The 25,164-nt window shown below is 36.4% G+C and overlaps 6 protein-coding genes across 7 annotated transcripts; 4 read left to right on the forward strand and 2 right to left on the reverse strand.

Moving 5' to 3' along the window:
* The first annotated feature begins 1,931 nt into the window (after positions 1-1,931).
* LOC133681539 (3-oxo-Delta(4,5)-steroid 5-beta-reductase-like) lies at positions 1,932-3,543 on the forward strand. The gene is made up of 2 exons (XM_062104604.1): positions 1,932-2,130; positions 2,240-3,543. Exons 1-2 carry the CDS (start codon positions 2,092-2,094, stop codon positions 3,365-3,367), a joined length of 1,167 nt encoding a protein of 388 aa, XP_061960588.1. The 5' UTR covers positions 1,932-2,091; the 3' UTR covers positions 3,368-3,543.
* Positions 3,544-6,707: 3,164 nt separating this feature from the next.
* LOC133681351 ((S)-8-oxocitronellyl enol synthase CYC2-like) lies at positions 6,708-8,410 on the forward strand. The gene is made up of 2 exons (XM_062104384.1): positions 6,708-6,980; positions 7,100-8,410. Exons 1-2 carry the CDS (start codon positions 6,942-6,944, stop codon positions 8,234-8,236), a joined length of 1,176 nt encoding a protein of 391 aa, XP_061960368.1. The 5' UTR covers positions 6,708-6,941; the 3' UTR covers positions 8,237-8,410.
* Positions 8,411-8,977: 567 nt separating this feature from the next.
* On the forward strand, positions 8,978-9,564 carry LOC133681354 (cytochrome b5-like). Its single transcript, XM_062104388.1, has 2 exons — positions 8,978-9,079; positions 9,161-9,564. The coding sequence occupies exons 1-2, from the start codon at positions 8,987-8,989 to the stop codon at positions 9,485-9,487; spliced, it is 420 nt and encodes a 139-aa protein (XP_061960372.1). The 5' UTR covers positions 8,978-8,986; the 3' UTR covers positions 9,488-9,564.
* A 1,047-nt stretch (positions 9,565-10,611) lies between these two features.
* On the reverse strand, positions 10,612-13,884 carry LOC133681353 (uncharacterized). 2 transcript variants are annotated; one of them, XM_062104387.1, is made up of 5 exons: positions 13,538-13,884; positions 13,043-13,153; positions 12,310-12,948; positions 12,011-12,194; positions 10,612-10,988 (listed from the first exon to the last, which is right to left on the reverse strand). In XM_062104387.1, the coding sequence occupies exons 2-5, from the start codon at positions 13,079-13,081 to the stop codon at positions 10,963-10,965; spliced, it is 888 nt and encodes a 295-aa protein (XP_061960371.1). In that variant the 5' UTR covers positions 13,082-13,153; positions 13,538-13,884; the 3' UTR covers positions 10,612-10,962. The 2 variants fall into 2 exon arrangements, with proteins under 2 accessions (XP_061960371.1, XP_061960370.1); XM_062104386.1 differs by having other exon boundaries at positions 13,039-13,153; positions 13,538-13,882.
* A 1,089-nt stretch (positions 13,885-14,973) lies between these two features.
* On the forward strand, positions 14,974-17,028 carry LOC133682353 (protein arginine N-methyltransferase 2). The gene is made up of 3 exons (XM_062105659.1): positions 14,974-15,326; positions 15,435-15,830; positions 16,617-17,028. Exons 1-3 carry the CDS (start codon positions 15,053-15,055, stop codon positions 16,925-16,927), a joined length of 981 nt encoding a protein of 326 aa, XP_061961643.1. The 5' UTR covers positions 14,974-15,052; the 3' UTR covers positions 16,928-17,028.
* A 668-nt stretch (positions 17,029-17,696) lies between these two features.
* Positions 17,697-20,586, reverse strand: LOC133682352 (subtilisin-like protease SBT1.7). The gene has a single exon (XM_062105658.1). The coding sequence runs from the start codon at positions 20,275-20,277 to the stop codon at positions 17,938-17,940; it is 2,340 nt and encodes a 779-aa protein (XP_061961642.1). The 5' UTR covers positions 20,278-20,586; the 3' UTR covers positions 17,697-17,937.
* Positions 20,587-25,164: the final 4,578 nt, after the last annotated feature.

The raw sequence follows: 25,164 nt of genomic DNA on the forward strand, positions 1-25,164 counted from the left end.
TTATAATTGTATGCAATTAAAATTTAGAAGATAATTCTAGGTGTAATTAAAAGGAATTGGAAGAGCATGGATTAAATTAAACTTTGCCAAAACCCAAATAAAGAACCCTAATTTCTAGAGTTTAACCTAGATGACATGTCATTCATTCTCTATCTATCTTTGTTTTTTTTGGAAATCTTGATTGGTTGAGTAGACATCTTTAGATGAATGAATGTGACATTTCCGACTACCTCAGAGGTTGTAACCACAATCATTCAATTGAGGAGCACCTTCTCTACAATCCACGTGCCTATAAAATTGGACGTTTACACCCAAATTCTTCCACAAAAATTTCCAACATCTTATCCCCAATTAGCTTTTCTTGTATTTTTAAATTTTGGACTGATTAAGTTCGCACCTTTGAACAAATGAATGCAAAGCTACAGATTTTCAAATGGAGCATGATTTGATGCAGAAATAACTCCTTACCCTTTAAATCTAACAAAACCATCAAGTATTCCTAAAACCAAAACCACTGTTGCAAAATTAGCATAGTACAAAAGCTTTTAGCTATTAACTTTTGTCTAGAACCCTCTTACTTTGATTAAAGAGCTAAGCTTTGATCAATATTTGAGGGAATCCACCCAAAAACCTAGAAAAAACCATATAAATACTCTCTGGAAATTAGAAGGAAAAAAAAGGAAACAAAAGGAGAGAAAAAATGTGGGGAAATACTCTATTAATAGATACTATTATAAAGGTTCAAGATCTTAACATAGAAGGTCTAACAAGTTTTGAAAAGAAAGAGAGTGAAAGGAAAAGAAAAGAAAAAACAACAACCTATAGTCAGTAAGTTTGGAAAAGGTATAAACATGTAAAAACTCAAGGGTGGAGTCTATAAATACTCTCTTTTGATGTTTTTGAACTTATTTTAATGTTATGATGTTTTCTAGTTTTATTTTGTTTAATACATAAAAATATTGTTTTTATTGTTTAAATCTTGTTTAGAGTTGCGGTTAATGTTACTAAGTATCAAGATAATATACTTGTGATTGATTTTAATAAAATATGGTAGTTTTGTATTTGCTAAAAGTTGGTAAAAAAGAATTTCTTCTTTTTTGATTTCAAGAGTTCTGATTTATTACATTCTTAAAATTTTTATTTTTATTGATGATGTCCCAAAAAATTCAAGTTATTTGAGAACAAGGTTTATATGTTCGATAATAGACTAATATTTTATTTTTGACAATCTGATTTATTCTTCTTAACCAAAGTGGCTAGTGGTTGATGTCTAATACCTGTAAAAGATCTTCTTTTTATGGATTTGAAGACTTTCCGATGAGTAAGTGAGTGAATTTTTTATAAAAAAAACAATGATATTTTTTAGAGAAAAACTCTGAAAATAAATATGTAATCGTGAGATAAATTGTCCGAGAAAAAATATCTCTGATTTAAAATAAAGGATGACAAGATTTTTATAAATACATGTATTTAAGCTCAATAATTAGCTAATTCTAAGGGTAATGAGTATAATAGCTCATCATATTTATTTATGTGTTGGTTCAGTTCATAGCCGAATTCAATAATATTAGATCTGGTAGCTTAACAAACCTATATTAACTGGAGCTTTATCCTTAGCTGAATTTAAAAATACTACTTGTCTAACTACTTGAGAATTAGTGGATCTCTTATCATTGAGATGAGTTCAGCGATGTTAAATCAAACTACTTGTCAAATTCATCTCAGCATTTAGTTTGTCTCGAGAATTCTATTTCTATTTCTATTTCTATCACGAGGTTGTCGATTAATGACATGGAGATTGTTCTAATTGAATATGTAATTAAAATAAATAAAATATTAAAACTTAATTCACGTCACTGAAATCGGTACAAATTTAACTAATTAAAAAAAAATTGATGTCCTGACTCCTGATTCAGACTTTATTTCGTAAGGGCATTTGGTAAGTTCGAGACTCATCGCGCATGGGCCTATCGCTTCCCCCACATTAATGCGACAAGTTATCATCAGTAGTGTTGTATTTACACTCTCACCACCCATCTTTCCTATCTTCTCCATTTCCTATCTTCCTCTGCTACAATCTTCTATAACGAAATGAGCTGGTGGTGGGCTGGTGATGTTAGTGCTGCCTGGGTAAAAAAGATCATATTTAATTTTATACACACACACATATATACTTGGTCAATTATTATAATTTTGTGACCTCATTAATTTGTTTCTCCTGCCATGGCTCATTTTGCAGAAGAAACCGGCAGTTCAAGGGGGCCAAGGAAGCGTAGCCTTGATAGTAGGAGTAACGGGAATTGTCGGCAACAGCTTGGCAGAAATCCTCCCACGATCCGACACACCAGGCGGTCCATGGAAAGTTTATGGAGTGGCCCGTCGTCCTCGTCCAAACTGGCATGAGAACTGCCCAGTTGAGTACATCCAGTGTGACATCTCCGACTCGGCGCAAGCAAAATCAAAGCTTTCTCATCTCACTGATGTTACTCACATTTTTTATGTCACCTGGGCCAGCCGATCCAACGAAGCAGAGAACTGCAAGATCAACGGCCTCATGTTCCGAAACCTTCTTCAGGCTGTTGTCCCCATCGCCACTAATCTCCGCCACGTCTGCCTCCAAACCGGAACCAAGAACTACATTGGCCCTTTCGAGTCATTTTATAATTTTGAATCCCATGATCCTCCTTACTCGGAGGATCTGCCGAGATTAAAGGTTGACAATTTTTACTACACTTTGGAAGATGTTATGTTCGAGGAAGTGGCAAGGAAAGAGGGAGTGACTTGGTCTGTTCACCGTCCTGATATCATATTTGGCTTCTCGCCCTATAGCTTGATGAATATAATTGTAACTCTTTCTGTTTATGCTGCTATATGCAAGCACGAGGGAGCTCCGTTGATGTTTCCAGGTACTAACGAGGCGTGGAACTGTTACGCGATCGCATCAGATGCCGATCTGGTGGCAGAGCAGGAAATCTGGGCATGTGTGGAGCCTAATGCTCAAAACCAAGCGTTCAATATCCACAACGCAGATTACTTCAAGTGGAAGCATCTATGGAAAGTCCTGGCCGAGCAGTTCGGGATAGAAAAGTACGGGTTCGAAGAGGGGGGGAAAAGAGCGACCTTGGCTGAGAGGATGAAAGATAAAGGGCCTGTGTGGGAGGAGATCGTGAAGAAGAACCAGTTGTCTCCTACGAAGTTAGAGGAGGTTGGGGGCTGGTGGTTTGTGGACACCATGCTTAGTGGTGATGCTTTTATATCTTGCATGAATAAGAGCAAGGAACATGGATTCTTGGGGTTTAGGAATTCCACCAAATCATTTGTGCACTGGATTGGTAAGATGAGATCCCAGAAGATAATCCCTAATTGAAGTAGCTTGTTTTCCATTTTGCTTGTATTAGCTGCTTCATGTTGGTAACTTTGCTGTAAGCCAGAGTCGAAAAATAAGAGGATGATGGAGAGGTTGGATTGCTCACATCAAATTTCACCCAATTTTAATTTGTGTTGACATTTAAGATTATATCGACAATGTGCGTTTCATCTTTGGCAAGATTGATGCATGTTTCTTTGCAGCTCATGATTTGTGTGTAGTGGTTTAGATGCGTTGATGAAGAAGGATTGCCATTTTTCTTGTTTTCTAGGGTAGAAAAGTTTAATTATTTTAGTATATTAGTTTAATATGAACAATACATTTTTAAAATTATTTTAAAAATAATTTATTTTTCTTATTAATATATAAATTAGTGTGAATATATCTGATCATTAAAAAAAATGATTTTAAGTTGTCAAGATGTTATTTTATATAAACTATTAGGAACCTCAGTCTTTTAATTTTAATATAAAGAAAAAATCGAGAACAAAAATGTGTTCATCGCCAAGAGAAGATTTGATTTGTAAATTAACAACCGATTTTATCCATTATCCCATTTCAAGAAATTTAAAAATTCTATTAATCTCTTTTACTTGTTTGTTTGTAAGAATATAAATTCTTAATAACTATATAATTTTTCCAAACCATTAATCAATTATATATAAAACTTCAAAAGCCCTTGACGACGAAATGGAAACAAATAAGATAAAATATTTTAGAATGGTGAAATAAAAAGAAATTTGTTTTTATGATAATTTTTTAGTAAATTTCTATACTTTAAACTATATAGAAAAGGGATATATTTTTTTCACCCATTTTTGTCAATATGATACAAACATAAAAAAACAGAAAATTGGCTGAAACATGGTTAAACACAAAGAATTTTTTAAAAATATTAATATGATAAATCCTATCTTTATATGATATTTATAATTTTTTATATAGACTTGAAATCGACCTTGACAAGATAAAAAAATTAAAATTCTAAAATAAATAATAAAATTCATAATAATAAAAAAAAACTAACAGAATTAAATTAAACAGAATCTTCGTAACCTGATTTAAAAAAATTCATGTAACAGATGGACTAGAAAAGTGATCCTCTGTGAACTTAAAAAATTTCCTATAAAAGTTTTACCTGAATTCAATAGTCAAATCGAATATTTTATCTTCCTTTAGTTATTTTACTGGTTTAACGTCAACAGAGTTTTTTTTAAGCTATCACTATCCCACTAGAATATTCATTCACAGAATCTGACCTCCATATCTCCGTAGAACTAATAAAAATCTTGAATTTATGCTACCCAATTAAGGCATATTTCATATATATATATATATATATATATATATGTTTTATTAACATGAATATATATATTAATTAATTTTATAAATTTTAAAATTAATAATTATGTAATTTTTCAATGATCCTAATATTTATATTACTTGAATTATTGATAATTTTTAGAAAATAATTTTACAATCTAACTAATTAAATTATTTTTTATTATAAAATTATATAAATATTTGATTGAGACACGAGTGGTATGATAGCTGATAGCGGATATATAAAAAAAAAAAAAACAATTTGCTGCTGTTGGGTTGGATGTTTCGAAAACAGCCAAGAAATCTCCTAATTCCAAGGTGCCCTGCTTTTCCTTTTATGACCGATATCAATGCCCACCTGCTTTTCTTTTGCCTTTACGTGTTCTTTTGAATCACAAGTCGAGATCCACTTTAAACACGTGGGCATTCAGCATTTCTTAATTATTAGTATAAATACTATTGATTTTTAAATTGAAGCTCTTATGTTAATATTTCCTGGAAGAATTATTTTATTTTATTTTATTTTATTTAATCTATCCTTAAATCAAAACAGGATTCAGTGAAATTGTTAACAGAAAAAATGTCACGTGTTAGCAGCGTTGGGAGATTAAAAAAATCCTTTCCGACAAACAAAAACCCGTCAAAATTGATATTTTACCCCCCTCTCTCTGTCTCTCTCTGCGATTCCAGCAAGAACCACGGTCAATCTGTCTCTCTGTTTGCAAATTTAGCAAGAACCACCACAAAATATGGTAATTAATGGACGAAAAGATAGTAGACTTAACAGAAAGATTAATGGCGTTTCGATCAATAATTTCAAATATTAATTTAGTATTGACCAATAATTGAGGTGATTCTGTACAATTTTACCATGCAACCAAGAAAAAAATCTCTTAATTATCAGTAATAATAATAAAAAAAATAAACTAGAAAATCCTTGGAGGTCGGCCGACGACTGTGTTCTCGAGCTCTTCGCCGAAGGGATCAAAGGCCCAAGAAGTAAAAGATATTATTGCTTGGGCTGTAGTGTTTCCGACTTTCCGTGAAGTTCAATTCAGCTCGCGCCACACTACTGTTATGAAATTCAATTTCTCAAGTTGTATGGGCGCCCAGTTTTAAGATACCCTATAATTAGTAATTGGGGTAACTGGCCCATTTTAAATCGGGAATTTGGAGAAAGATTTCTTTTGGTAACCATGGCGGATTAAAATGGTAGATACCGTTAATTAAAACAATATTGTTATGAATAGATTTTTAAAAATATAAAATTAAATTTTAATTGGATTTACAAATTAAACTGTATCAACTCCTAGTTGGTTTTTTTTTAAATGCAATATAAACTACGAATAGATTTGACCAAGTCAAGTTTAATAACAGTGAATAATAGGTTGGAAGGATTTATCTTAAATTAAAAAAAAATGTTAAAAAAAGGGAAAATGAATTTAGAAGATATTATTGCTAATTTTTAATGGGTGTTTTCTTGTTTTATTTTGCTTGAAGATCGAAACCTAAATCTCGAGATGGGGCTAGATCAAAATCCCCCTTGACCTGTTAACATTTAGCTGTGCATGTATTGATATCCAACCCAAAAAATATAAAATGACGAACATAAATACATGTAGAGTGGTGGACAAAAGAAAAATTCCATCGCTTTAACGCTTCCAAGTTTCGATCCCCCATCAAATGGTACATAGTCAAATGGTGATGTGAGCCTAACTCAAGTTTTTATTTAAATAAATTTTAATATTGATTTAATTAAATTAGAAAAATCTAGTAAATTGATTTGCGATAAATTGTCTTAACCAAACTCAACTAAATCAAATAACTAATCTGGATAATTATTGACTCTGTTTATTTTACGGGTCAAACCCGAACAAGGTCATACAACCATGGGTTTCAAACCTTTCTCCTGAGAACTATTTCTTTTTTTTCCTGCTTACTGAGAGATAATTATAAGTGATTTTGTGTTTCATTACTGAAACCGATTAATTTCACAACGGTGCCTCTTTGCCATCGCCTCACAGCCGTCAGCTAAACAATCACGCAAGACACTGTATTCATTTCAGGAGCCAAACTATTCTCATGTCCAGACTATTCCACAATTCATAAAAGCAACTAGATACACGTCAGTGCTCATGTCATCTGCCCGCTCTTTTTTCTTCAGAACTCTCTTATAAATCACAACAGCTAGCCTCCTTGATATTTCACTAACTAGAATTTTCCGTCTCTTTATCGATTATCCGATAACAAAATGAGCTGCTGGTGGGCTGGTGCCCTTGGCAATAACCGGGTAATTAAAACACAGCTCCGATATCTTTTGCCCCTGTTAAATTTATTTTACTAGAAAATATGTATGATTCTGTTAACGTATGTAGCATCTGAATGGTGTTGGGGTGTTAATTTTTGCAGAAAAAAATTGATGACGATGACGGGGCATCACGGGACTACAAGAGTGTGGCGCTGGTGGTGGGTGTAACAGGAATAGTTGGCAACAGTTTGGCTGAGATTCTCCCACTTGCGGACACCCCTGGCGGTCCATGGAAAGTCTATGGTGTTGCTCGAGGTAAGCGGCCTAACTGGAATGAAGACAACCCTGTGGAGTACATCCAGTGTGACATTTCTGACAGGAATCAAACACAGTCAAAGCTCTCACTGCTGACGGATGTTACTCACATCTTTTATGTTACCTGGGCCAGTCGAGAGACGGAGTCTGAGAACTGCAAGATAAATGGCCTAATGTTCCGCAATGTTCTCGAGGCTGTCATCCTTAATGCTCACAATCTCCGCCACATCTGCCTCCAAACCGGCACCAAACACTACGTTGGGCCCTTCCAGTTCTTCGGCAAGATTGAAGCCCATGATCCGCCCTTCACTGAGGATCTGCCTAGATTGGAATTCCCCAACTTTTACTACACTCTGGAGGATATTCTGTTCCAGGAAGTGGCAAAGAAAGAAGGATTGACTTGGTCTGTTCACCGACCTGACAACATCTTCGGGTTCTCGCCTCATAGTTTGATGAGTATTGTTCGCACTCTTTGTGTTTACGCTGCTATATGCAAGCATGAGGGAACTCTAATGCGGTTTCCTGGGGTGAAAGAGGTTTGGAATTGTTACGCAATCGCCTCAGATGCTGATCTCATCGCGGAGCATGAAATTTGGGCGTGTGTGGATCCTAGTGCCAAAAACGAAGCATTTAATATCCACAATGGAGATGTGTTTAAATGGAAGCATTTGTGGAAGGTTTTGGGAGAACAGTTTGGACTAGAGGAGTATGGGTTTGTGGAGACAGAGGAGAGGATAAGCTTGGCAGAGACGATGAAAGAAAAAGGAGCAGTTTGGGAGGAGATAGTAAGGGAGAATCAGCTTCTGCCCACCAAACTGGAGGAAGTGGGGGCGTGGTGGTTTGTCGATTTGGTATTTGGCGGGGAAGTTTCTATACCTAGCATGAATAAGAGCAAAGAGCATGGGTTCCTGGGGTTTAGGAATTCCAAGAAGTCGTTCATTTCTTGGATAGAGAAGATGAAGGCTAGCAAGGTTGTGCCTTGAGAAACTTGGGCATGCTGGCTTTTGTTGGTAATGTGATTTTTGTACAAAAATAAGAACCATGTAGATTGTACCATGGGGACAATGGGGAGAAACAACGTTGTATCATTTGTTGAGAACAGTCAGTCTGTTTTGAACTACTAATAAAAGAATGTAACATAGCCTGTTCATGCACCATTACGCCCTTCTAAAGAAATTTCCTGGTGTCAGATCTAAGCTTCCGGGCCGTTTTCTACACTGTTTGGAGCTGAAAACCATAAAAAATGATGTTTTCAAGCTTGAAAGGCAAACAAACACGTAGACAAACGGACACAATTTGCCTAGAACCAAGTTAAGCGAGATAATCTGCACACTGTTTCCCCTCTATTTTTTCGGAAACATTATCACATAATTTGCTGGATTGGTAATTAAGGAGACAGTTCATTTCTTCATGACAAGAATTCTCATGGATTGCTCGTGTTTCGGGCCAAAACATAAACAACCAGGTCTCCACCTGGGCACCTCACATCCTTTGGAAAAACTTACCCCGACAATATTGCTTAAATCACTTCGGTTTGGGGACTTTTGGGCTTCAGGTGTACCGAACAATCCCAGAAAAATAAGATGCCATCATGGCATCAGCTACCACTACTACAGTGTTAGATCACACGTGAATGACCAGACTCATGGTGTTAGCGCGCACGTGACCAACCAAGATCAAAACCTAACCCCGTCCATTTTTATAAATTACTTGCCCGACTCCCTTGGATTCCCATGTGCAAAATGGCTGGGCAGAAAACTTTCACTCTCTCACAGGTGGCCCAACACAGATCCAAAAAAGATTGCTGGTTTGTCATCAACGGCAGAGTAATCCTCTCTTCGGAAACATATACTCCTATATTTTTCCGTTTATGTTTTGCGGGTAACGAAGTTGTTTCGTTTTAACAGGTGCTCGACGTGACAAAGTTCTTGGACGAGCATCCAGCAGGAGGAGAGGTGCTTGTAGAGGTTGCAGGAAAGGATGCGACGAGGGAATTCAGTAACATTGGACACAGCAAGGAAGCCCAAAACTTGCTCCTGAAGTACCAGGTTGGTGTTCTTCAGGGTCACGCTTTCAATGAGGCAGACAAGAATGCTTCTTTCGTGGAATCCAAGCACAAAGAAATGAGTGCCTTTGTGATCAAGGATGATAAAATGCCCAAGTATCAAGCTTTTCTTGAGTTCGTCCTGCCATTACTGTTTACTGGTTTCTACTTTGGTTACCGGTATCTTTAAGAGTTGTCTGTCACTTGATCAGCGACTACCTCTGTAAGGCTTATCGTGAATAAAATGTATCAGGAACATTTCCTTTCCTTCTCGCATTTTTTCACTCATCTTGAGAGGCTCCCTTTAAGCACATAATCTAGGTGATGTCCAATTGTAGTCAGATAGTTCCAATTCCCCCACTTCATGAACAACTATATTTAAGAGTGATCACTTTTAGTTTGGTTTAATTTTCACATGAAAAAATTAACCAAACCAAAATTATTATTTTTAAAAATTTAAAACTGAAACCAACTCAAACTAATTGGTTTCAGTTCGGTTCGACTTCTGTTGTTTAAAAACCAGCAAAACCAATAAGCAAATCTCATTTTTGTTGTTCAAGATCTTGTTTCCGGTTTACATGATTGAATTCTATTTAAAATACAAGCAAAATCAAAGTTGCAAATTACAACATAATAAAAAAAACAAAAACCCACAAAATATCAAGGAAAATAAAAACTAGAGATCGATTGGGATCGGAAGGAAAACAAATCTACTCATAATGAATGAGTTGCATCCAAATGAAAGCTTAAATTTATACTTCTGTCAGACCTTAGTCATTTTGAAGAAGCAATTAAGCAAAGGCATCGTCATTCTAAAGAAGCAATTGCTCTAGGTTGAAGTAAATAGTGAAGTTGATGAATTTATTAACATGAAGAGAAGAGAATGTGACAGAGAAGATAAGATTGAGGGATGAACTTGAAGAGATAAGAGGCAGAGAAAGAGAGAAAACGAGGGGTGCTACGAGCATTGATTTAGATTAATGATTATAAAAGGGTGAGGAGGCTGCGAGAGTTGGTTTAGGTTAGTGATTATTTATATCTTTTTTTATCTTTTTAAAATTATAGTTGAACCGATTTAGTTTATTCCAATTCAATCAGTTTTAAATATTTAAAATCGAACCGAACCAGAAATTATTTTAGCTTTTCTAATCGGGTTAATTTAATATTTTTTCTCAGTTTGGTTTTTTCGATTATTCTTTTATAATTTTCTTGGTTTTTTGAATTTTTTGCTCGTATCAAATGAAAATTCCTCAGTAGCTTTGAAAAAGAAAAGAGAACTGTTTTTTACCAAACTGTAAAAATACGACACCAAAGTGGCTTTGAAAAAAAAAGATGTATTACAGGATCAGATGGCACTTGAGAAATGTTCCTGGCCAACTTTCTCCGCCATCTCTTGGCTCTTACAATCAGACAACATAATCAAAAGTTTAGGAGGAAGAGCGAAATGGTGGTCAGGAAGGGGAAAAAATGGGTGAGCAAGGGGTTTATTTACAGAAATAATACTGGCTACTGCATAACAGGAGAACACATACCTATACTGAACCAGTCACTTGATAATAATGAAAAGCTCTTGTTCTCTCAAAAACATCTTTCCGCATATCACCACTGTGATGCCCTCCGAGCCATTTATTGCCCCAGGCTGTAATTTGTAGGATGAACAGCACCTTAAATTGCACGGAGCACAATTAAGACTGCAGATAAACCAATAAACATAAGCTTCTATAAACCAATAAACTCATACTAAAATTCTTTATCATCCAAAAACTCTTTAAAAAAGAACCATCGTAAGTTTTATTGATATGGGTTTCTAGATATGTCCATGGCTGTCTTCACAAGTTTTGTTTTCCTCATTTTATAAAATGATAGTTTACCATAATTTTACGATTTTTTTTGGTTCACAATGAACAGTTATTCATAACAATATTACTGCAGTTACAGGTGGTTTGAATGCTTTCATTCACTTATCATTCCACTCAAAATTATGTCAGTTGCATTGTAAATATTGGAAGAAAAACAAGGGAAGCTTCGTAGCTTTATTTGCATATCAGTTCAACCTTGTTTACACCTGTTTATACCAAATTAGTATTGACCAAACTCAATCCAGTGCTAAAGAAGCAACACAGAGCAGTGCAAAAAAGGTAACAAACTACTCTGAATGATGACTGACTTCAAAATAAAGCAAACCTATGATGGCTCATATGTTTCTCCTTTTCAGTTTTTGTTTAAAAAAACTTTAGCAAAAGCATTCCCAAGTGCACACCCAATTAAGAAAATTACATGATTCAAATAGAAAGTCCTTAAGTTGATAGACAACTATGATCATCATTTGATGCAGCAGCTTCTAATTTCTACCTGAACTATGCATTACCTATTCATCTAATAAAATGAATTAAATGCCTGATAGCAAAATGCAACGACCAAAAATTAACAACAAAGAACATAAAGTAATAAACATCATATATACCACATCATCTCATCTTGTTGCAATCTTGAGATTTTTTCCAATCTAATCACACTCTTAAAATGCTTGTCAAACTACATGCATCCAGTAATTATTTTACGTCAATCAATTTATATATATAACCCAATTGCTGTAAAGCCTAGAGTGCTTGTTGGAAATGCAACTACAAAATGAAGAGTGGCACATTTGTAGCAACATATATAACCCCACACATGCAACAAAACAAGATTTGAACGAATCTAAATAGCTCACCAATTAAGCAAAAGAGAAAAACAACTGACAAGGCTGCTTGGACAGGCCGACTATATTGCATTTGATACTGGGACCGTTGAAGTTGGCGCTGCATAGCTCCATACCAGCCATAAATTTGCTTGTCATAACATTCATTATAACTATCTAGGCAACTCTTACTTTTCTCATAGCATGCATCTATGCCCTATACAAAATGTTAAGAATACCCATTTCTATTAATTAACGATAACATAAACATAATAAGAAAATCAAGAAGCAAATCCCAATCAACAAGTCAAATAGAATAGAAATACACCAACCCTAGTTAACTGTGAAGATTGCAATGGTATTGTATCAGATTCTTGTTGACGATCCATTGCCTTCCATTTACGAACTCCATTCTTTGGCCAGTTGAATTTAGAAACAGATTCCATAGAAGATACGATTCCAGACAAACTAGGTACCTTTCGTGGGGGTCGCGGGATGGGGGCCTTCTCATTACAAGGATCAGACAGGCAAACATCTTCAGCTATAGCAATTTTCCACGCACCAATATCAGCACTAGCACTAGCCGTCCTCCTATGCCCATGCAACTTCTCGTCCCTGGGCTCCAAGGAGGAGCACATGACCAAATTAGTCAAGTTCTTTGAAGAATGGGGGGTAGACTCTTCACCTCCTCGTGTCATCCCACTCTCCATGACATGATTTTTTGATATATTCTCTCTAGATGTCGTTGGTGGCCCTGACAAAAACAATGCAAGTTCATTGCACTCCCCTTCATCCAAATGCACCCAGGGCAACGAAGTCTTGCCCTCTGAAAGGGCACATTCCTTTAACGAATTTTCTATTCTTAATATATGATCTTCGATCGCGACAATAAAATCACGATGCCTGTCTCTCGCATCATCAACAGAGCTTTTGACATAACTCGACCCGACAGCCCGAGCAAACTCCTCTAACTGCATTGAGTTTTCCCACCCCAGATCAAATTAAACTCAACTAAGGTGATTAAAACAGAACATTCAATAAAGAGTAGAGGGAGAGATGACCTGCCATTTGGTGGTGCCTAGCGCAGTATGTAGGTCCCGACATAGTTGCTCGGAATCCCACATGCTAGATTCCTCTTTCTTTGAATGAATCCATGTTCTATACGTTGATTCCATCCTTCATATAGCATACAAATTTAACAAAAAAATATATCAACATAAAAAAAAAAAACGTCAATAAGACAGGCATACTCCCTCAAAACAACTAGCTTTAATAAAAACCTTAAAAGGATAGAATAAAAAAAAATTGCCTTCGCTTCCTAAAAGTACGAAAACAATAAATTAATCAAATATTGTGTTGTTTCACCTAAACTTTTTAGTACCACAAGCGAAACTTAAGAGGTAAGGTCAGAATCTCTCGTAAAAAAAAAAAACCTAAATTTAATCAGGAAAATATGAAAATCTCTAATAAAAAAATAAATTTAATCAGGAAACAAATAATAAAAATTCAAATCTCTCATGAAAAAACTATAAATTAGCTAATATTAATTAGAAACGGTACCTGTCTGCTGATTCTTGAACTTCCTCAGCCGCAGAGAAGAACGGATCCTTCTCCCACCGATCAAAACTTGAAGCCATTAAAAAAAAAAATTAATCGAAGAAAAAAAAACCCTACCTTGTAGATTCTGTGAGTATTAAGCTTCTTCACAGCATTTGAATGAAGATGCGGATCCAAAGCAATCTAAATATTTGCGAGAGAAGAGGGGGGGGGGGTGCTTTTTTTTAATGATTTTAATTGTGTTTGATTGGAGCCACAGGATTTTAACAAATAAACTGCATCGACGACCGAGGTTATTTCTGTACTCGAATGGTTAGGCTGCCGCGAAGGAGAGTGTTTTTCTGAACGATGACGTTTCAACGCGGGCAGTTTAATCAAACTGCGGTCAAAGTTGGTGGATTTATTTGGGATATAAAATATGGCAAACGTCATTACACTAGCGCCAAATTAAGAGTAAGAACTTTACCATGCAATCGGACTGTTTTGCCAAATCTCCTTATCCGTATTAATACGGACAAGTTCTGTTGCTTTTTATTTTTTCAAGGAAATTCATTCAGATAATACAATAATTGTCGTAATTGATATAGAAGAAATTTTTTACTGTCCGAATTAATTTGTATATATTTCAACTAATTTTATAAATTTTGAAGTTAACGATTATATAAGCCTCCAATGATCATCATATGAACAACTACAGGGCTCGAACCTGAGATCACATAAGAAACAAACCTCTTGGTTCCGAACTCTTACTACTAGGATCTAGAAGAATTTGAGTAACTAGGTTGTGAAATTAATTCCAACGTTATTAGATAAATTTGAATTAATTATGTTTATTAAATAATATTTTTTATTTTTTTAGAATTAATACTAGTTTAATCGTGGCTAAAAGAAATGCTAGCACTAATAAAAAAAATCAATAAAACCTATAAAATTTCATGGAAGTAAGATGAAATTGATCCTTTTTTTAATTTAGCAGTTATTTTATTGGATTAACTTGTAGATTATTAAATTAATCTAAATCAATTATTTTTATTAAGTAATATTATTCTGTATTTTAAATTAATTAAAATTATCCCAACTAAATTTGACTGGGCTACTAGATCATCAAAAGTCAATTACGTTTGAATAAAATGTCTAATCGATGAAAAATAATTTGTTTAGAAAAATAATAGATAAAACCTATATAGTTTTAAGGAGGTAAGATGAAATTGATTTTTTTTTCCTTTTTTTTCAGACCGATATTCATAATCAAAAGGCAAAAGCCCAAGGCCGAAGTGTAGATTAACTAAGAAAAATAAAGAGCCCCCAATTACGTTCGAAATCGGGCTAAGCCCACACAAGAAAACCATCAGCTCCAGCCCACCAAACCAAATTGAGGAACCAGAAACATACCCGATTATGCCACGTAGCTCTCATCTTAGCCGTCAGACTCACCGGGAATTCCAAAAGAAAGGCACCTCCATTTCTTAAAAAGTCACTGGACTCTGGAGCAGGGTTTCACTATTATCGCGCGCAGCCATGGACGAATTCGAAATTCTCTGCGAAGCAGCGAAGAACGGCGACGTAGACAAAGTTAAATCTCTCATAAACTCAGGAATCGACGTTACTTACTTCGACAGCAATGGCCTCACTCCTCTCATGCACGCCGCCAAGCACGGCCACGCCGCTATCGTCAAGGACCTCCTCGAAGCTGGCGCACCGTGGAACGCACTCTCTCCTTCCAATATCTCCGCGGGAGACTTCGCCATGGAAGCTGGCCACCAAGACGCCTTCGAAACTCTCCTCAACGCTGGTACGATAAAAAAATTTATCCTGGCTCCTCTTTAATCAACTCCAATCGTAATTAATTAAAACAGCTTCGGTTTCGTTATAATTACTAAAATAACCTCTAATTGAACAGGGATTCAGTCTGAGTTAATATTAGGAACAATTGCCAGGAAAGAGAAGTCAAATTCTGGTTGTGGTGAGAATTACTTGGAAGATAGGGTTAGTTTTAGTGAAGACAAGATAATGGACTCGGATAGCAAGGCGATAATGATGGCTTGGGAGAAGCCATTGATGGAAGCACACGCAAAGGCGGTTTGCTCAGGTGGTGGTCATATACTGAACATTGGCTTTGGAATGGGGCTTGTGGATACAGCTATTCAACAATATAATCCGGCTATGCATACAATTGTTGAGGCGCATCCGGAGGTTTATGAACGGATGATTCGAAATGGTTGGGGTGAGAAGGATAATGTGAAGATAGTATTTGGGCGGTGGCAAGATGTTCTTTCTCAACTTGAAACTTATGATGGTAAATCCACGATGCCCGTTTTAAACATGATTGTGTTTGTATTTATATTTTTGCAAAAGGTTGTGGCATATCGTGATATGCATTGTTATTGTTGTCATTTCAAAGTAACAATGTATAGCTTCTGTGATTTGAGTTTGTTAGAGAAACCTACATTGCTGGCTAACAGTTTGTTCATAAGTTCATCGTATTGTTTGATGAGAAATTGAGAATGCATACTTTTGCACTGCTTGTTTAACTCACAATAGAGTAGTAATTTGTTTAGCTCTTAAGCAGATTCTCTTTGCGAAGATGCACTGTATATCTGAATTTATGTTCATACGAGGAATATAATATGCTGTACTCTTTTGTGGTGTGTGCACGAGACAGGTACTGAGAAATGGTGCTTCTTTTGAATTTAAACCCCATCAACTTCCTAAAGAAAATAACCCAGTCCTCATTGTGGATCTTCATTTAATGTCAGCATTGAAAAAGTCATACATTGTATCATTGGGAGCATGCAGTGCAAATGGATTCATGTTTGGTCATGAAGTATACTAACTTGAGTTTCAACTTCTCATATTGCTCCACTTTCCTTATAAATCTATCTTGAATAATTCTTATCTACCGGTAGTTTGAGTATGGATATTATTTTGGTCATTCTGTAAAGTCTTAGCAGTGTTGCAGACGTAAGGAAAAGTTTCAAGAAGTTTTGTAATGTCACCAATATAATGAAGTGTATTCTTTGAAATGACAGCAGAGCAATTGCGTATTATATAACTTTCTGAAATATGGGCTAAATTTGTGCAGGTATTTTCTTTGACACTTATGGAGAATATTATGAAGATCTGAGGGAGTTTCACCAACACTTACCTGCGCTATTGAAGCCTGGAGGAATCTACTCTTTTTTCAATGGACTTTGTGGAGGCAACGCATTCTTCCATGTTGTTTACTGTAATTTAGTCTCGCTAGAACTCGAGCACTTGGGCTACTCTACACAGTTAATTCCCTTGCCTGTTAAGGATTGTTTGGGAGAAGAAGTTTGGCAAGGTGTGAGACACAAGTATTGGCAGCTTGATACATACTATCTCCCTGTTTCTCAGTCTATCGAGGATTCATGATGTAACCTTTTCTCCATTTTTTAGAAATCTATAAATTATACTTGACAGTTCAGTTTTGTAACAATTTTATTCATTGATGCAATTGAGGAGTATCCTTCTAATGTCTTGAGGTTGATGGATTGCTCACTGCATTTTGTTAATTTGAGTCTATTTTAGCATTGGAATGCAACCTACCATTGTTTGATCAAGAATGAACCTTAGGTTATAAGATTATGAAAAATGCATTAGCAACAAAAGTAATTAGTTAGTTAATACTTTTTCTATGATGCCGTAGCCCTGTTAGTGAATCAGTTGAACCAGGCAATTGCTAAATTTGGAGAGTTTTGAAATTTAGATGAAGGTTAATAAGAATTGATATCTGCTTTCGATGTAAAGGAATGACATGGAGGAATTCATTTCGTAGGGTGTCAGAACGGTTGAGTGGCAGGAATATCCACAAATTTTCTTGGTATAAGAACTTAACACTACATTGTGTCTATATTGTACCTCGTATCTCAGTTAAATTAGCTCGAGGGATGTATTTGATGATTTCACACCCCCTCATCTTATTCATCTTAGGTTGGGCTTTGTAAAATTCCTTTTCCCAGTTAGTTTTTGGGCATATGTTAATTTCACCTAAGCAGTCACAAGAAGTTCAGTGTGTGAGCATTTTTGTTCTCCTCGCCTGTCAAGCTCAGTTTGATTTGATGTATTGCTATGCAAACATACTCAAGTCCCTCGATCTCAGCCATGCAGTGTAAATTGTTAAAGGATTCAGATTGAGAGGCACTAAAAGCAACTGGAGAGTCATTTTCAATCCACACAGTTCTTTCCATTATCCTCTGTACAATTATTTCCCCCCCTTCTTTTTTATATGCCCTCTGATCACCTCAGAGAGCAATTATGAACGCAACAGCTTGCTGTACTGGAACAGCTGTTAGAACATCAGGGAAGAGATTGAAAATACATACAAATTCAGGCACTTGTCCCGTGAATGACAATCATTTATGGGATTTCTTCAGGATTTCGGATCATGTCCAGCTGAAAGCTATTGGACTGCCTACAACATGCTTCCCATCTGACCACTCCAGGTGAGCAAAGCTGTTTGTACCGGAAGGCATGGATGTAGCAGTGAAAGTCACTGTATAAGTCTTTTTCTCGTATTCTTTAGCAAAGCTCAGGGACTCTGGCTCAACTAGGATCTTAACTGACGGAGTTTTTGAAGTCATGGAAAGCTTGTATGTTGCTGGAGCACCCACATTTGTCAGAGTCCTGGTGTATTTGACTGTACTTGTTACACCAGCTCCGCCCCCTTTGCCTGAAGCAGTTTCTAGTGGAACAGAGAACGATGGGTAATTAAGATCCCCCAGACTGTATTTCTTGCTCGAGTCGCAAGTGAAGTCTTTGTTTGTGATTTGTTTAATGTCAGATGCACTATAGTTTAGAGCACAAAAGAAGTTGATGTAGTCATCAACAGAGGCATCATAGACAAGGCCAGGATCAAGGGCTGCTACTGGATTTACATGTCCGGCGCCAAAATCAAACGGCGTTGATGGTTGTCCCGTAGCCACGTCTAATATGTTCTCTCCATTTTTGTATGTTGCATAGGCTGTGGTCATGAGAGCGGACTTGATGGCTGCTGGACTCCAGTCCTGGTGAGCAGCCTTGACGAGCGCAGCTAATCCACTGACATGAGGACATGACATTGATGTACCTGAAATGATATTGAAGCTCACATGCCTCTTGTCGCTTGTTAGCCCAGTTGGACCAACTGCCCCGGTCCATCCCGCCAGAATGTTGACTCCTGGTGCTATTAGATCTGGTTTTAGTACTTCTGGAGTTACCAGATTTGGACCTCTGGAACTGAATGCTGCTAACACTGGCGATGGCTCAACTCCAAGCTTTGTGCCTCCAGAAGCAATCGTGGCCATTGGCTTTGGATCAGAGAAGGCATAATTCTTAATTGCATCGGCAGTTCTTTGCCCTACAGTGGATGTGGGTAGAAGATGTGCATCAGCGACTAGCTCTTCTCCATACAGCTCTGTGTTTGCTAAAATCATCCCTAGACCACCGGAATCTCTCACCACCATGCCCTTTTGAACCCTACTATTCAACCCTCGATCACATATCACAATTTTTCCTGCAACTTGTGAAGGAACCAAAGTTCCTGTCATGCAAAGGTTGCCGCTTGTTGAATTGCTCACATTACCAGCATAAACAAGTGGCAACAATGAATCAGATAATGGCTTTCCACTATAAAGTGATATGCCTGAGAAGTTCTTTCCATTTCCAAGGCTCACATAAGCTGGGAAATCACGGTCCAACGTTCCAGCACCCACAGTGGTTATCCAGGGAGCAACATTAGTCAAGCTGCCTGGGCTGGGCCCACCATTTCCGGCCGAGCATGAGACAAGAATTCCCTGTGCAACTGCCCTGAAAGCTCCAATCGCTACTGTATCTCGATTGTAATCTGAGATTCCTCCTCCAATGGACATTGAAATGACATCAACGCCATCTGCAACAGCCTTTTCCATTGCTGCTAAAATATCAGAGCTAAAACATCCACCCAACCAACACACCTTGTAAGCTGCTACTCGAGCTCGTGTAGCCATTCCACGCGCTGTCCCAAAAGCATACCCAAAAAGGCTAGCTCCTGAGACAGCTGACCCTGCTGCTGTAGTTGCAGTGTGAGTTCCATGGCCATCATCATCTCTTGGTGACTTCGATTCCATTGTCTCATCGATAGGTCCAAATGCTGCTTCATAGCCTTTTGAGAAATATTGTGCACCTATCAGTTTCCGGTTACAGCTCGATGAATTGAAGTTCTTACCCACCTCGCAAGTACCTTTCCAGGTACTTGGGATGGGGCCAAGCCCTGTGTCATCAAAGCTTTTTATCTCTGGCCAGACACCAGTGTCTAGTACTCCAACGATCACCTCGCTTACGGAGGCAGACGCAGGGGGCACAGCATCGCTTTTCTCCAATCCAAGGAACTCAGGGGAATGAGTTGTGTGCAGCTTGTAAATCATTTCAGGGAGGACCGATAGAATTCCGGGTTGTTTTTCAAGTAATTCAGCTTCCTCTGGTGTGAGTCGGGTGGAAAATCCATGGATTATGTTGTTGTAAGCGTAAAGCATGTTAGCAGATTCTGATACAGATTTTAAAGATGAATCGTACCATTGGAAATGATCTTCGTAAGTTGCTGCCATCTTGGACATGTCCATGTGAACTATGAAAGTCTTCTTCGTCTGCTGCCTCTTCTCTTCTGCTACCACGTGTGTGTAACAGCAGCACAGAACCAGAAGTGTGGCTATCAGTTGAAGCCAGAGGTTCGAGTCTTTCACCCTCATGACCTGTCTTTCCATCTTCATGTTGGAGAATTCAGGCAGTATAGTGTTCAACTTCTGACGACTGTTCTTTTTTTAAAGTGCAAGGAGAAAAGAAAGTGAGGTTTGCATAGGACAGGGAAAGATTCTCTTGGCTCCAAGGTAGGTCTCCATGAGGTTTATATATATAGCATGATGACAACTGGTTTGACTCAAATGAATTATTGTTTAGAACTCTGAAAAAGATTCGGAGCTATGCAGAGGAGGTTATGAAGCTGATCAAAATTAGCAGTGTTTTATAACTAATTATTTAACCTCTGGAATCTCTTCAAATGGCACTGCTGTAGTATACTCTAGTTTTGTTTTATCCAGAAACCAACCAAGTTTGAGGATAAATGCACGAGTAAAAGCATTAAAGTAGGCATGCACGATGATGGCCGATAAAAGGCATAGTTATCGAAACGGGTCCGGGCTTAACCCGACTTAGAAGGCTTTTATAGCAGGTTTTAATTAGATCACTTCAATGATATTATTTTAATTTTTTTATCATTTCATGATAAAAAAAAAATTCATTAAATTTGACTTGGTTGTATCAACCAATCAAACCGGTTCGAACCTGGCCGGGCCATATTCTATATCCATGAGTTACCGGGTCGACCAATTCAACTATTTTCTTACGCGGCTTCATTATCTGGATTCCCGAATCTCATTCCAGTTAATGGCCGGCATATTTATCTGTGTTAAAAGGAGAGCTCTAGAGGTGATGTATTTTGCCAAAAAAAGGGCGTTGCTTGGGACGCCGAACTTCCAATTCAAAAGGGTGGGATGTCGAAGAAGGATTACGAAATTTCGTGTAACATTCAAGATTCCGAGGCGTTTGCTAGCATTTCAAGTCCAATGTCTTTGGATTTCTCTCAAAGACACTTGAGAAAGTGCCTGATCAATGATATTAATAAGCACTTAATTCTTGCAGCCACATGTTTTGTAGACGGATGCAGGTATACATCCATGTCTTAATTCTCCGCAAGCAGTTTGGCCACATGATTTGCAGGTTCTATCTGAACAATCCCACTCAAGAGGATAAATGAGATAGACCTTGGTGGTGGGCAGGGATTTGTTCAATCTGCCATTGTTTCTAAACTTTACAGGTCATCATGCATAAGAACAAGTGCTCTTGGGTATCCTTGATGCTTTCAAATTTGTCAGAAATCATGGAATCCTGCGTTCCTTTAACGTAATAATAAAATAGCTGCATGCACTTCCACAACTTTATTGGGAAAATAAAGTTTTCATACAGGACAATCGAAGTGTGTTTTACTAGGCGAAGATTTTTGCTTGGCTACGAAGAACGCCAATCATCAGAGAGCTTCGACAATTATTTCTGTGATTGCAATTTTTTGTTATCAATAATATATGTTATCCCCATCTGGTTTAGGTGAAAGATATGATAAAATATGTGATCTGTTTTTACCCAACACATCACTTCACTTGCAGAAGATAATAATCTGCTTAGGTTTAGTGGAAATACCACCAATTGTTTATCTCAATTATATACAGAAAGATTGAAGTCGAGCCCCTTAATCATAGTTTTTACATCCAATTAGGAAACTAAACTGAAAAGTTTTTTTATTTTAATATTGATTTATCGGGATTTGAACTTGGACTGAATTACTAAAAAATCAAGAATTTTATCGTTCAATTTAATTAAAAAAATACAAGTTGGTCCGAACACCTATAATAAACCAAAAATAAATCAAACCCGAATCAGTGCTTTAATTCCAGATTTTCTAGATGAACATGTCGAATCCAACAAAATTTAACCAGTATCCCTCTAACAACTGTCTTGACGGTCAATTATCAATACCAGATTGTGGTGGGTGGATGCCTAGTCACAGGTCAGATTTTTGGGGCATCTAGATTGAGTAATGGATGGTGGAGAAACGAGTACTATACGAGAATACTTTAAAGAAAAAAGAAAAGCCAAGAGCATTAGGTAATGCTGTGCAATTATCAGAAAGTGATTAGAGGCCCTAAGAAAAAATAGCCTTTTCTTTGATTAGATAATTGAATCGTTGTAGTGTTTAATCACAGCAGAGATCCAAATGGGTGTTCCTCACAATCTTCCAGAAATATTTTTCTTGACAACAAGCTGGAATGGACCACCACCAGCACTAATAATTGCTTGATTGTTTCAGAACCAGGAACAGTTTCTGCATGTAAATAATTACACGCTTATCCATCAATCACCGTAACTTGTTAGTCTGCTTTTGTTTGATTCATGTTTAAATGCGGATTAGCTGTGGAGAAACGGACTGGCACCCAGGTCGAATCAGAATCCTGTTCATTTAGGCTGGGTTTTAAAATTAATAGGGTTAATTCAATATAATCTGATTAAGAATTCGGGTTAATTTATTACCTGTTTTTTTTTTTAAATAATCAAAACATTTTGTTTTAATATTTTTTTTAAAAAAATTAGTTTAATAAGATCTTGCACATAATCTAAAACTTATTCGGAGCCAGGATTAACACCTACAGTAATATAGTGTTTGGTAGTGTAGTAGCGGTTGTTTTTCAAATAAATTTTAGTGCTAAAATGCATGTCAATGATTTTTTTTATTTTTTAAAAATTATTTTTGACATCAATACATCAAAACGATCTAAAATATACAAATCATATTAAATTTTAATAAAAAAATTATTTTTTTAAAAAACACGGTGCAAACCGCGTTACAAGATGCATTCTAAATATAGTGACTGTCAACAGATATATGTAACTGCATATGTTCTAGCAGTATATTTTGCTACAGAGTATTTGTATCTCACACTTTTATCATAAAGAATGTGATTACCATAGATAAATCCAGTCATTTCTCTTCAGTTTTTGGGTTTTGATGGAGTCGGTGTTGTGATCGAGCAGTTAATATGTGAAAACAATGTGAAAATTGGACCATTTTCCGTGCTCAAACTTCCTTTTCGTGCTGGTATCTCATCAATTGCAGTTATCAACAGTCTAGTCGGCGAACACTTTAAACAAAAGGTATGAAAAAAAGAAATTAAGGATGGAAAGAAACAATGGTTGGCTGTGGTTTAATAACTTTGAAGAGCTGTCTGGCTCTAACTTAATTAAGATCCCTGTCCTTGTACAAATCCCCTTGCAGTGGGGTATGGATTATGATCGTTTGGAATCTAGATTTCCATGGACAAAAGGATGGCAATGGTAGCAAGTGCTTGTTCCTTCCTCCATATCTACGATTCTGTATACGAGTTTTATCAATTTGTCACTCCTCAAATTACAACTTTCTTTATTTCATTGCATGACCATGATAGATGTCGTCTTATTTATTAAATCTTGCCGAGTTGATGCAAGTAATTTATAACTCAAGTTTTATGTAGGTAGTGTTTGTAATTGAATCAAGTAGAATTTTAACTTGGTTAAACTCATTTAACTTGAACGATTAACCTGTCTAAATCTAACGAAGTTAATTTCTTGTAGAAAAATAAATTATTACTGTTTTAATTAAAAAAAATGATGATTAAAGATTAATATAATGATCGATAACTCAAATTTATTTTTAAATTGTTTTTGAGACGAGGTTTGACAAGTATAAATACCATCTTTTCTCTATCAACTATCTCTCTATCAACTATCGAAACCCACAATAACTAGTAAGAAATTTTATGAATTTTTGGATAGTTTGCTTTTGATTATGATAGTGAGATAAATTTAATTCCAAAACGTGAAAATTGATCACAAGAACCATCTAATCCTAGACCGAAAATTAAGAACAATAATAATTAATATAGGTGTAGCCAGGAAATTTTTATAGGAGGATTAAGATTAGAGAAAAAAAAAATTGGAGGGTTAAAATTTAAATTTTAATAATTTTAATCGTAAAATTTTAAATTATTTAAAGAGAAACCAAGATTTATTTATTTTTTCAGGACCAGGCCTCCCCTGACTCCGCTCCTAGGGTTGCTGTGCGCGCTGATTTTCTTGCACTCCATACATGAGTATGCTAAGATTTGACCGTGTATTTTATGTGTTGAGTTGTTGCCATTGCATGTGTAGAAAATGGACAGCACCAACCATTGACTATTGACAGCCACCATTGTTGAAGAAGAGCTGGAGTTGACAGCCACCTTTGTTGAAGAAGAATAGGAGTTGGTGGCATCATTGTTGCCTATAAAAGGACACCAAGAGTGAGAGCAAAATGAGATGAGAGTAGTGAGAATGTGAAGAGTGTAGAGAGAAAGTGAAGGGCTACAATGGCAGCAGCTGCAAGTGCAGCAAGAGAGCTAGGAGTAGAGTTTGAGTGAAGTGATCCTCCTTCTCCATGTATTGTGTTGTAATCCTTTCTCTATCTCTAAATAATATGGACTCTCTCCCGTGGATGTAAGCGGTTTTGCCGAACCACGTTAAATATTGTGTCTCAGTGTGCTTAAGCCTCCAATATGCAAATATCAGAACATTACCGGTCGGAATTCCCAACATTATGTTGGTGAGAAATGCTATTTTTTTAGTCGTCAATTATTGCCAAGAAGATTGATAAGTACTTACTTGTAGTTATTGATTTTTTCTTCCAATCACTTTAAATTATCGAAATAAATCACTTGTTATTATTAAATTCAACATGAAATCATAATTATTAAATTTAGCTTAGAATTTAACCCGTAAAAGTTTAAATGATTGAATTCTTAAGTTAATTTAAGAATCACTTATTTATATTTTTACTTAAAATATATAATTATGCTGAGATTTGACCGTGCATTGCATTTTATTTTCCTGATCAAATTATCTCCTCGGTGCCAAAATAACTTAGGTTATGAACCATGCATGTCTCTGCATTTGGACAGTGACGAGAAGTGCAATTTTTTTTAATCGTCAATTATTGCCAAGAAGGTTGATAAGTACTGACTCAAAGTTCTTGGTTT

This window comes from Populus nigra, chromosome 2 (assembly GCF_951802175.1).
Source record: "Populus nigra chromosome 2, ddPopNigr1.1, whole genome shotgun sequence".
In the NCBI taxonomy this organism is placed as follows: Eukaryota; Viridiplantae; Streptophyta; class Magnoliopsida; order Malpighiales; family Salicaceae; genus Populus; species Populus nigra.

Excerpts from the sequence above, each read along its gene's own strand:
- LOC133681539 (XM_062104604.1), top strand. The coding sequence starts at position 2,092 with ATGAGCTGGTGGTGGGCTGGTGATGTTAGTGCTGCCTGG. Across the intron at positions 2,131-2,239 it reads GTGATGTTAGTGCTGCCTGG|AAGAAACCGGCAGTTCAAGG; the intron begins GTAAAAAAGATC and ends CTCATTTTGCAG.
- LOC133682352 (XM_062105658.1), bottom strand. The coding sequence starts at position 20,277 with ATGAAGATGGAAAGACAGGTCATGAGGGTGAAAGACTCGAACCTCTGG.
- LOC133681354 (XM_062104388.1), top strand. The coding sequence starts at position 8,987 with ATGTGCAAAATGGCTGGGCAGAAAACTTTCACTCTCTCACAGGTGGCC. Across the intron at positions 9,080-9,160 it reads GGTTTGTCATCAACGGCAGA|GTGCTCGACGTGACAAAGTT; the intron begins GTAATCCTCTCT and ends TCGTTTTAACAG.
- LOC133681353 (XM_062104386.1), bottom strand. The coding sequence starts at position 13,614 with ATGGCTTCAAGTTTTGATCGGTGGGAGAAGGATCCGTTCTTCTCTGCG. Across the intron at positions 13,154-13,537 it reads GTTCAAGAATCAGCAGACAG|GATGGAATCAACGTATAGAA; the intron begins GTACCGTTTCTA and ends TGCTATATGAAG. Across the intron at positions 12,195-12,309 it reads AATCTTCACAGTTAACTAGG|GGCATAGATGCATGCTATGA; the intron begins GTTGGTGTATTT and ends CATTTTGTATAG.
- LOC133682353 (XM_062105659.1), top strand. The coding sequence starts at position 15,053 with ATGGACGAATTCGAAATTCTCTGCGAAGCAGCGAAGAACGGCGACGTA. Across the intron at positions 15,327-15,434 it reads CGAAACTCTCCTCAACGCTG|GGATTCAGTCTGAGTTAATA; the intron begins GTACGATAAAAA and ends CTAATTGAACAG. Across the intron at positions 15,831-16,616 it reads TCAACTTGAAACTTATGATG|GTATTTTCTTTGACACTTAT; the intron begins GTAAATCCACGA and ends AAATTTGTGCAG.
- LOC133681351 (XM_062104384.1), top strand. The coding sequence starts at position 6,942 with ATGAGCTGCTGGTGGGCTGGTGCCCTTGGCAATAACCGG. Across the intron at positions 6,981-7,099 it reads GTGCCCTTGGCAATAACCGG|AAAAAAATTGATGACGATGA; the intron begins GTAATTAAAACA and ends TAATTTTTGCAG.